The sequence below is a fragment of the Aplysia californica genome, unplaced genomic scaffold (genome assembly GCF_000002075.1).
Source record: "Aplysia californica isolate F4 #8 unplaced genomic scaffold, AplCal3.0 scaffold00312, whole genome shotgun sequence".
Lineage (NCBI taxonomy): Eukaryota > Metazoa > Mollusca > Gastropoda > Aplysiida > Aplysiidae > Aplysia > Aplysia californica.
The window spans coordinates 144,277-156,206 of NW_004797582.1; the positions used below are offsets into that span (position 1 = coordinate 144,277).

The following is an 11,930-nucleotide window of genomic DNA, read 5'->3' on the forward strand; positions in this document are numbered from 1 at the left end:
GGGGGGGGGGAGTGTCACTGATTTCAGTTAATTTAATGCATACTATTGGTAAGTCACAACAAGGTTTTATATATTTTTTTTAAACCTTACTGTTCAGTGTATCATCTTCATGAATTGATGGTTGTTGAGGAGGACTGATGTTGATTTTTCCACGCATTTTTCTGCCTTGTATAGTGATGGGGAAGGTTGGTGATTTTAAAAAACATTTTCTGTCTTTTTATACATTTTAATTGATTTCCCTAGCCCGTTGTCTGCAACAGAGAACTGTGCATCTTTGCTCTTGAAACTCTGGGAGTGTCGGCTGGGGTCACCTTCATCATGAACACTCAACCTGAGGTGAGAAGTTGATTTCTTTCTTTAAGAATGATTTGTGATATGTTTTCTGTCTGGGGGCTATCTTAATCCCTCGCTTTGATGATTTTGGAGAGAGATATGAAAATGAACTGAGAAATAAATTGCAGTGTCACTTTTCAATGTGTGGGAATTTAGCTTAGAATGGTGTATAGGAGGTGCTGTCTGTGTAAAGTTCCACACGTTGCACTTTCTTAGATAATACATACATTGGTGGTATTTGCAATATCTCAGTGAAAACTTAGACCAGGCCCGCCACCTGGGAAACTGTATAAGACAAGCCCTGGCACTTGGGAAAATGTTAAGATTAGAACGACACCTGGGAAAGTGTTCAAGACCAGCTCGAACACTTGGGGGCAGAGGGTCAGGGATGATAATAATAAATAGCATTTGTACAGCACAAATTTTGGCTCAACGGCAAGCTCTTTGCACTTCATAACCTATATTATTACTGCAGCAGGTCTGATAGCATTCTGAAACAATCTCAACTTCTTGGGTAGCGTACAGTGCAAGCTGTCATTTTGCAGGCGATGAAATACTAAACATACTGATTAGATCTGTCACTATACGACAGAGTACTTATTCACGCCTGGGTGAAGTGAGGAAAATTTGTGCAAAGTGCCTTTCCCAAAAACACTAGTTTTGGCCTGAGCCTCAAACCCCTGAACTTGCAACTTTATGATTACGGGTCAGGTAGCTAAGCACAAGACGACTGAGCTGATGGACTCTGAAACCTTTGAGCCTTGACTCTATTGACCTTAGAATACCTCTGCCTTGCCTTGGAAATTTCTCATGGGTCCCAACAAATAGACCAGACAACAAATACGTTACGCACAATAACAAACTATCAGCCCAGAAACTAATCAGAGTTGCCTACAACACATCTAGAGCCAGTGAATAGTTTTTTGCACTCTCGTTTCAGCCTAGAAGGGCTTGGTTCAGGCTCACTTGGGTCGGTGACTCTCTGATAGATGAAATGGTTTATCGGGCTATGCATCGATAATGTTCCGGACCGGTCGAAGGGTTTCTAGGACTTTAAGGGTTAATAATGTCTTATGTGAATATGCGAATTGGTCATGGTCAATTGCTAGACTTTATTTCTTGTTTTATGTAGACACTCAACTGTTGATATTCATGCCAAAATATTCTTTAAAAACATTTATTCTTCTTTTCAGGTGACAAATCTTTTGATTTTATTGACCAAAGCCGCAGTGCTTTCTCCACGCCATGAGAAAATTCTGGAACCTTATCCTTCAGTTGTGAACCCACTTCGTCCCAACCAAATGGCTCTTTGTAGCAGTGTAAGTGAAAGCTTTGTGCTTAGTTGTGATTTGAAGTCAAGAATAGTGATTTGGTGTAATGGTTAAGCTGCCGTTGTTTCACGCAGAAGACTTGAGTTCTATTACTACAAGAAGAAGTCATTCTGTTAAGTGTCTTTATTTGTCTTGTGGAATGTTGTGATGTTTTATTCCACTCGGCAAGGCTTGGCTTTGACATGCAGGGTTGAAGCAGTCCACTTCCTAAATTATTAAAAAATTGTGTTGCCCTCAATTATTGTTCATTGAATGAAAATGTTGCATTTTTAAAAATCTAATTAGATGTATATTGGAAGTCCTGCTTATTTTTACCATCATTTTAAGCCTTAAGAAAACACAAAAAACTTAAACAATTATTTTGTGTGTCTTTATGCACTTGCATGCGCCTGAAATCTTATGTGGGTGATTGGAGGGTGCTTCTGATATTTTATTCTTTTCCTTCCCTTTTTTTGTTGTGTCTTTCTATTTTACTTTTTCTGTTATTGTGTATGTGCAATTCCAACTAAATATCTTCATGTATATTTGGTCCTTCTCAGAGAAAAGATCATGAAACCTTGAAGGTGGTGTTGAGGAGACTACCAAAGCTTCACCCCAAAATAGCTTCTTCAGAGGCTGATATCCGCAAGCTGCTGGATTCTCAGCATGAACTGTGTTATCCTCTAGTCAGATGGTAACATTTCTTATCTTTCAGTGTGCTGTGTGTGCATAATGTTTTATCTGTCTTAGGTTGGACTCAAGCTGACATTAATTTTAGAGGATGTCCAATGAAAGGCCAAATTGTACTTCTGTGGTAGTGGTTTTTGTATCTTTTCGCGTTTAAAAGTGGCCAATCTCATTAGTGACAGACTTTTATCTTAAGACAGATTTCTTTCTTTTGGAAATCACGGTTGAAATTGTACGATGATTTAGCAATATATGTCTCATTTTATTAACTAAAAGCTGTCTATTGGGAAGATTAATAAAATTCAGATATCTCATCTTTTGTGGCAGTAGAAGCTGCTACTCATAAGAGCCAAATTTTCTGTTCATGTTGTGAAATTTATGAAACTCAATAATCTTGGCAGCTCACAAGTCTCCTAATTTTTTCCCCCCTGAAGTAAGATAAGTATTGCTGCGTGTCTGGGAAACAGGTGTTGGGTACAGCTTCTAGACTTGTCTTATTAAGTGTTGAAGTTTGCAGCAGATCCTACTGTGTTTCTGGTGTCATTCAGAATCATTCTGATTTATAAAAAAAATATTTTTGGGATATTTGTTTTTCTTCAAAATCTTGTTCCATTTCTGTCATCATCATGGTTGTTGTCACTTGAACTCTACTGCACTGCTTCAAAAGTTCTGCCTGTATCTTTCACTTTTACTCATGGAATTAGACATTTTGTTAGGGTAAGAATTCCAGCAATTTCCAGGATTAATCTTGATGTGAGTGTCCATCTCTGTTATCCAAATGCACTATGTCTCTGTTTTACTTTAAGTAACATCCTTTACATTTCTACTAATTTTTTGTTGTAGCTTTAAGTCATTTTTTAGTGGCAGAGAAAGTGAAAACCCCCCAACTCAGAACGATCTATCATGGGTAGTGCAATTATCTGGACACTTTAAAGATTGACAAAATCTGACTTTTGCTAATCTTGTCTTAGAACTTGGTTTTTCTTTATCATTTTCTACAGGATCCTCAGCAGTAATCGATCACACATCGTCCTGTTACCACGTGACCAGGTATGCTTGGATATGCATCCACTGAATATTAGCACCTCAAGTTACTATTTTTTTGGTGTTTTTTTGTTTTGTTCACAGAATATTTTCACAGGATCTAGTACTAGTAGGCTACCCTTTAAAATACTGTCCATGTACACACAGACACACACATACAAATATATGAATGTTTCAAAACAAAATACTATTCATCCATTTTCCCAGTTTTTAAGAAAAATGAACATTTCTCCAGACCAGACCAGATCATTAATAACTTATAGAGGTACCAGCCATTCATGTCTAGGTGCTGTTTTAACCTCTTTATTGTTATTTTTCATTTTTTGTCCCTCCCCTAGCAACTCAACTGTATAAACACCCCGTACCAGTTCCTGTTGAGAAACAGCCCACCAGTTCAAGATGAGATGTTTAGAGCTAAGAAAGAAAGCCATGGCAGTGTTTTTGCCTTCCAGTATGTATTTTGAAAATTTTTTTTTGGTCAATGTTTTCCTGTGTACCAAAAGCTCTATGAATTTTAAAAAAGTAATACAAGACAATTTTACGTTTCTTTGATTTTGCAGTTTTTAGTTTAGTGTTAGTAGAGTTTTTACAGCGCTCGCAAATGCATTCGGTCATATGAGTGCCAAGGGGTGGATGTCAACAGAGAAGTCTTTACAGGGAATCGGGCTTACTCTGCTCACTTCTCTAGCTTCAACAGCACAAAGTCTGCTTCGACTATCAAGGCACCCCGGAAATAGATGGTCACGAGAGTGACAAACATACAAAAGAAATAGAGGAAAAATGACGGCAGTAAGGGTTAGGAAAGAAAAAGCAGCAGATCCCTGTTTCACTTCAGGCACAGTTATGAGCATGACATTGATGAATCAGTCCATTTACAATTCAACTATGCATAAGAACATGTTAATGTCCCCACAGTTTTGCCAAGCCTGATTTTTAAGGTCAATTTTGAGTGACCATATCTTGGGCGTCTCTTAAACTTTTGAACCCTTGCCACTGGTACTCGGGGGGGGGGGGGGGGGGGTGTAAAACACATATGGAAAACAGTGTTTACTACACTAGACATTATTGATTATTCTGAAGATCTTTCTGAATAAGATGCTGTTAGGGACAAGGACTACCCTGAGTGGAATTTGGAATGTCATCCTGGCGATCATATGAGTGTTAGTAAAATATCGCTCAGGAGCTCTGGCAGAGGGCACGGTAGCCTCAGGAGGTCAGGGCTCAAAGGGTTAACATAGATGAAATATTAACCTTGCAGATAATTGCAAAATTTATTTAGCTTTAAATTGGTATGCTGCATGAGTAGGTAGTGCAAGGCATTAATGCGGTGATTGGGTGATTACATTTTGGACATCACTGTATAATTCAATGAATGGTATTGACTTTTTTCTCTTATACTAACTTATAGTTAATTGAATGTAGAACTTAACATGTAGTGTAGTGTTTCATTCTTGTTTGGGGTGGGTTTTTTTTGTGTGGGTACTGATACTTTGACACTCTTTCAGGCTTGATGGGAATAAACAGACTTATGTTTTTAATTTTCAACTGTTGTTGTTGTTTTTCTTTTAAAGCATGTAGCCATGCCACTTCTTTTTGTCGAATGTTGTAAAAGGGCAGAATGGTGCAATGTTAGATGCCCTCATGCACTTTACTTTATCTCTGATCATTACATTCAAGTTAGAAAGAAAGAATTTCTCTAATTGTTTTCACGACTGAAAAAGTATGACATTTGTTGCTGTTTCTCTCTGTAGTGGCTCTCCACTTGAGAACTGGCATTCTATCATCAGACATGGACTTATTGTCGCTTCAGGAACAGACAAACAGGTATGAATGCTTTGGTAAAATATTGCTGACTATCTGCAGCTTCCAGGGCTCAGTAATCAGCCTGTTGTGTTATGAAATCTTGAGAATGCAGTTTTATGTGAAGAATGAGTTGGGAATGTGTGGGTTTTATAGTAAACATGATCTCTGGAGGTTTTAAACATTTCCCAAAATCTGTGTTCTGACTATTTCCTCTTAATCTTTTGATGAATTACTCATTTTTGGGTTTTACACTCACAAATATAGGGAACAATGTTTACGATTTTTATTAATACTTTTCTTGGTCTTTGCGGAAGAGAGTAGTTACCCTTTATTGTATTGTTCTTAGTGAAAAGCGACAGTGGAGGTTCCACTTTTATATCTGCTCTGTTGCCCGAAGACTGTTAATGCTTAACCCTTAAAACCCTATACCGCTGGTAACCGCTGACGCCGTATTTTCCTATACCGCTGGTAACCGCTGGTCGACTTTATCGTTTAATTCCCAGTGCTAGAAACAGGGGATGTAACTCCAGATGACTCTGTCGTGAGCAGAAAGTATCGATAATGTCATGAGAGCAGTTCTACACCGAAAGTTTGGAAATTTTGCGAGTTTTAAAGAAAAATTAGTCACTTTTCGCTCCCAGGCCCTTCAGGCCGCAAAATTTTTGACATTTTTTATCCTAACCAGACCCCAAAAATGATCTCCCAGTCGGATATATCGATAAATATGACCGTTGAAGACGATTGCAATGTTCCGCATAACATCGATGGTGATCTTGACGATAATGGAATTGGCAGGGGATCACCACTAAAGCTACCAGAGGCTAGATCTACGGCTGGGTCTAATGATACTTTGACTGAAGTGGAGTCGGGGATTACACACAAGACTTAAATCATAGAGTTGGTCCTAAAAACCAGTGTTTTAACCTTTTCCCCTTTTGTTCAGACTGTGCATTCGTATATAAATAACATTTTCACACTTCAGTAAAATCTAACAATTAAAGACACAGTAAACAAAATAATGAACCAACCTAATTTTTTCTAGTATCTCAATTTTAATTCAGGATTCTAGGGAGGTATGAAAAAAAAAAGAATTCAGGGTTTTAAGGGTTAATGAAAGTTTTCAATTGATGGTATTGATATTGTTTTTGACAGGTGCTTCTTCCAGGGTTCCCAAGGAGTCCTTGAAAACTGCTTGAATTTGCATTCAAGGACAAATCTCCTTGAAAACTCCTTGAATTTGCCTTCAAGGAAAAATCTCCTTGAAAACTCCTTGAATTTTGCCAGATCGGACAGGAACACGTGTACAGGGTGACTGCCAGGCCCCGGGAATCCCGGGGGCCCCTGGAATCCCGGGGGCCCCTGGAACTGGAATTACCCAGGAATTTGAAAAAAATTGCAGAGATCCGGAATGCAACGGGAATTTGAAGAAATCTGTAAATTGCCCCGTGAAAGACCCGCGGAAATACATAAAAGTTCTCGAATATATTTGAAAACCAAATCCGATAACGTCCTTGAGTTCATTTTTGCCGGTCGCGATTGTGATATAATATTCATTCGGCCTTTCCCCGGTCTGAGAGTACGTTACACGCGCACATGCGGTAATGGCGGCAACAAGTGGAAGTATGTGCGATACGGAGCTTGATCGGGAAAATCAAGATCTACTTTCGCTTTCATTACCGCCCAGAAATTTGCCGGTAGGGCCTAGCCTATAGTAGTCTGATAACGCCACATTTGTAACATGCAGGTTCTGCATTACAAACGCTGTGTCGCCATGAAAATAAATCGTTTGTCCTGTGCTGTCACTTGTGTGAAAAAAACAAAAGAAAAAGAAAGTTATACAAGCTTCTTGTCGGGCTCGCCATCGTGACCGGTCATTGAACCTGTGCGTTTTCATCACATCGTGAGTGTCTGCGATGGTTGAGGTCTCCAAAGTTCATGTAAAGTCTGAGCGCTGTGAAGTATAGGACTCGGGAATGGGAGGATTATTGATTTTTTTTAAAGAGTGGGGGGGGGGGGGGAGGTTGAAGGCAACACCGGATGACAATAAAACTGAACTTGGAAGTTGGTAAATCTCTTAAATCTCTCTCTGCAAAGGGTGTGTTGGTGCACAGTCCTTGTGTGGAATCGGGATCCATCATACTCAAACCGTCTAAGCCGTAATCTTTTTACTAAAAGGGTTCCCGTTTCTTTGCGTAGGTGATAGTAAATTATATGTATTGTAAATTTTAGCTTTCTGTTCAAGGTTCGCAGATTTTCGGTGTCACTGCATCTTGCCCCCCCCGACAGTTCTTACACCTCTCGCTCTGAATAAGTCTACTTGAGCCATTCATGTTATTACTCTACTTTGAGCTAGAGTAATAATTTTTGTCTTTCACGTTTATTATATAAACCTTGACACCCCAACTGGTTCTTGACAGTGGATATTCTGGTTCTAGGCCTTTTCTCAGGCTCAAAGCAAGATTCATTTTTATATAGTTTATATAATATAAGCGAATATGATGAGGGGAAAATAGAAATAAGTTAGAACAGACTGAAAAGCCTAAGTCACAGTATCCCAGTGCCACACTGACATCGTGTTGTTGACTGGATTCAATGTACCTACATGCGTGTGTGTGTATATATTATATTTAATATATAAATGGAGCAAGCACTGTCGTTGTTATGTAACATGCCCCTGGAGAATGGATGAGACCCCCCCTCCCCCCCCCCCCCCCCCCTGAAAATTGAGAAGCCGGGTTGGCAGTCACCCTGGGAACAGTTTTTCTCGGAAAATCGAAACTATTAATATGATATGATTCCTTTCGGACAAGTGTTTTTTTTAAAATAGGCTTTCGTCATGAATTTCTTGACCAAATCTCCTTGAATTTTAAAAATTTCTCCTTGAAACCTCCTTGAAAACTCCTTGAATTTTATGGGAAGTTCATGGCAGGAACCCTGTTCTTCTCAGTGATCATAGAGCCACTAACTGTCATGTCGTTTCTACTTTATTTATTCTTTTATCATAGCTTCATGGTGCAGCTCATGGGAAAGGGATTTATCTGAGTCCAAGCATCCAGCTCTCATCTTCCTACTGTGGGAATAAGGTTATAGGCATCAAGAATCTGCCCCAACAAGGTTCAACGACAAAGGGAACTCAACAAGGCTCAAAAGCAAAGGGAATAGAGAAGGTAATTTTTTTTTCTTTCTTTTTTAAAAATGTAGACTGTTCTCAGTAATGATGGAATCTTATTTTTGAAGTTTTCAAGGATTTGCTGTTAGGTATGTGTGTTTATGTGCATGTGTGTTAGCTTATGTTCATTTTTAGTATTTGGCCTTCTGTTCTTTGATTTTGTAGTGACTAAAGTGTGTTTGTTTCACATTGGCAACACAAGCTCAATACCCCTGTCCTCGAATTTTGTTCCTTTTCCAGTTTTTCTCTGTCAGATAAAAAGGCGTGCTGCTAACAGTAATCAGAGTACTTTACTATGTAACTTTGTTTTCCTCCATTCTTCATTTAGCAAGTCATTTTACTGTCATGTTTGCTCCATATATGTCTCAGTTTCTGCGAGTCACTGGCCCTCTTCCTTTACCTTTAGGAGTAATCTCCCTGTATGGATAAATGAATCTGTGTAAGGTGCATTATTTGTCCCTGAATATTTTTGTTTGTTTTTAAGTTACCAAGCTTAAAAATGAACGGTGGTCTCTGAAACATGTGTTCCTTGGGACATGATACTCTCTACTTTTTAGAAAGTGATAGCTGTTTAAGAGATTTACTGTTGTGTTGTGTTGTAAAAGCTTGAATACTGTCTCTACGCTTTTTTTTTCTCTCCCCTTCGTTTCACCCATTCTGTTTTTCATGAATGTTTTGAATTTGCGATTTGATTTGCCAAGTGTAGTGTATGTTGTCAAAAGTACTCCTAGATATACACTAGAATACAACCAACTCATATTTGAATGCAGTTGAACTTGAGTGCTGTGCAGTGCAGAAAACAAGTTCAAAGAAAACACCTCAGGTGTACTTCATACCAGTGGATCATGTTGTGTAGTTTTCCCAGTGCTCACCGATGGACATAACGTAGCAGGTTCTGTCTGGGTTCTTGTGAAAGTGATGAATTTACTAGCATTAGACAATGCCATGAGCTGTTTTTCCTCATGTTGCAAAACTGATGAGAGAGAAAGGGAGCAATATCGTCGCCTCAGAACTATTTTGTCGGAAGTGCCTCCTTACTTAAGTACACTTTGGACAAAATATTTCAGAGGTAACGATGTGGAGTGGAGAGGGAGAGAGAGAGGGGGGGGGGGAGAGAGAGAGAGTGTCTGTGATGTAGTGGTAAGTTTCTTTGCCATTAGATGAAAGGAGGGGGAGAGAAATAGACAGGTAGTAGATGAATAATAAACAAATGGACACTCAAAAGGTGCTTGAACATTTCTCAAATGATTTATACTTGCGGAAAATCTTTAAAAGTCGCAAATGGATGAAGCGTGCCAAAAAAAAAAAAGCAGTAAACAGTAATCTGCAAACCAGACAATAGTTATAACCCCCCTCCCCTTCAAAGAAGAGTAGATGGTCTGTAATTTGGGCATGATTTCTTCGTTGTCTGAATTACGCTTTTTCTGTTTCTCAGACGCCAGAGCTGGATGAAGATGGACCACTTGAGTTACCCTCAGACACACAAAGAATGATTTGTATAGCTTTATGTGAAGGTGAGATTTATTTTTCTTTTTCTAAATTGGTACAGTAGTCTCTACATAAAATGGCAGTGCTTGGGAGCAAGGAAATTGCAGGATCTTGGGTGAATTCATCAGGGGGAGAATCCTGGGTGAATCAGGCCCCCAATCAGTAAGATTATATCCCCTTGCTTTCAAATAAATTATTGTGACCCCTGAGTGGGTGCATGACTTATGGCGAGCAAAGAGTGGTTTACTTTGATGACCAGTCACAATGGCTATGACGTATCCACCGTGAGCCTGTAGATCTATGTCAATCACATTGCTCCTCCCCTCAACCTGTCGGGAGTGTATAGCTTTCCATATCTGACTAAATTATACCATTATACCAATTAAAATCAAGTCTGTCTTGCAAATTTATATGTAGAGATAAAAGACAACTGTGATGGTCAAGGAAGCTAAAGCCCTGAAGAGTTCACAGTTTGATGTGGCCTTGTAGGAACTACTACCCATACAGCATATGATGATGTAAGTTCAAATGATACCAGGGCGATGTTTGAGGAAAACAAACGGGTCGATGGGTTCACACTTCAGTGTGATCCCATCTGGGGCAGACATCTTACCCACTCAAGATTTACAATGGAGATCATGTTTATGGAGTAGATGATCTGTGATGCAATGACAGCAACTATTTGCTGATTTGTTGATCAGCTGGGGTCGTTCATGTTTTTGTTCGCTAAATTTCTTTCTAAATGCGGGATATTAGCCGAATGTAGTTCTTTGGAGGGGGTCTTAGGGGTAACTTTAGTGTAGTAAAAATTTATTTTTCTTAATTAAATCAGCGGCATCTTGAGTGAACCAGGATTGTTAGAGATGGGATCTTAGGTGGAGACTACTGTACTTGCAACTTTTATACCGCTAAGCGCATTTTTTATCCCTGAATACATATTTTTGCTGCTTTTGTGGCTAAGTCTGCGTACAGAAGAATTAGAATCGAATGATTAGCTGGACCTAAGTGTAATGCTGTATAGAAGACCAGGAACAGCAAATTTGCCAACTTCCATGTCAATGGTACCTTACAGAACTAAAAATTTCATGTTTTCATGATGGACAAGGTATGACATAACACACCAAAGGGATGAATTAAATTAGGGATGTTTCAATTCATGACATGATCTATAAATTGCCTCGGACATACTCTTGGTTCCAGGTATGACTCTGTACACTTTATTCGCAATACAGTCGAAATTGTCTAAGATGGCCATCCATTGTCAAGGGGAAAAGTACGTGTCCAAGACAGGTGGCTGTCTGACACAGTGTCATTATAATGTAAAAACTATGCGAGGGAGGAAATGGGAAGTGACTATTTGTTTGGGTTATTGTCATATACAGGTGGCCGTTAGATCAGATTTGACTGTATTTTATTGTCTTTCTCGATTTTCACAGTGATCAACGATCCTCGCCACCTAAACAAACTTAGTACTGGCATCTGGACATGCACTCTGGGGGAAAATGTTTGCACAAGATTCTTTTTTCTGTAAGTTTACGTTTGTTTTTTGTTTTTCAATCTTGTATTGGGCCTGAAATGCTTAACTAGACTGAAAACTAGAGATGGACATGGTTGTATCATACTTCATTTAAGGATAGTTAAACAGTATCTGTAGAAATCCATTTTTGTAAAGAAGTCTCTCTAAAGATGGAAACAAATGTGTAGTGTAGTACTTCATTTCTCTGAGTGATGAACTTGAACAAAGAGAAAAAAACTGCTAAAAGAAGAAAGAAAGCCTAGTTAATCGGTCCCTGTGAAGTCTGTGCTCGCCAAAAAAAGTCTCTCAACTGCACATTTAATACAAATTGTGATATTACTAAATGGCATTTGTACTGCACACTTCCATTCTCCAGAAATGCACACCACAGTCAAAGAGATATTGTATTTTAGAATGACTTGACAAGTATATATAAATATTTTTAAAAAATTGTCACAAGTGAAGCTGAAATTCACAATATGAATACTAAAAAGAATGTGGAATACAATAAAACAATAACATTCTCTCTCTCTTTCTCTTTCTTTCTCTCTCTCTCTCTCTCTCTCTCTCTCTCTCTCTC

General features: G+C 38.8%; 1 protein-coding gene across 1 annotated transcript in view; it reads left to right on the plus strand.

Moving 5' to 3' along the window:
* The window catches only part of LOC101855879 (protein mono-ADP-ribosyltransferase PARP6), a 38,870-nt gene that overhangs the window by 23,892 nt on the left and 3,048 nt on the right, over window positions 1–11,930 (plus strand). The window contains exons 11-19 of the mRNA XM_005102080.3: window positions 244–336; window positions 1,527–1,652; window positions 2,204–2,337; window positions 3,332–3,380; window positions 3,713–3,825; window positions 5,126–5,198; window positions 8,183–8,344; window positions 9,782–9,860; window positions 11,271–11,361. Coding sequence (XP_005102137.1) covers window positions 244–336; window positions 1,527–1,652; window positions 2,204–2,337; window positions 3,332–3,380; window positions 3,713–3,825; window positions 5,126–5,198; window positions 8,183–8,344; window positions 9,782–9,860; window positions 11,271–11,361 — 920 coding nt within the window. The remainder of the gene's footprint in view (window positions 1–243; window positions 337–1,526; window positions 1,653–2,203; window positions 2,338–3,331; window positions 3,381–3,712; window positions 3,826–5,125; window positions 5,199–8,182; window positions 8,345–9,781; window positions 9,861–11,270; window positions 11,362–11,930) is intronic.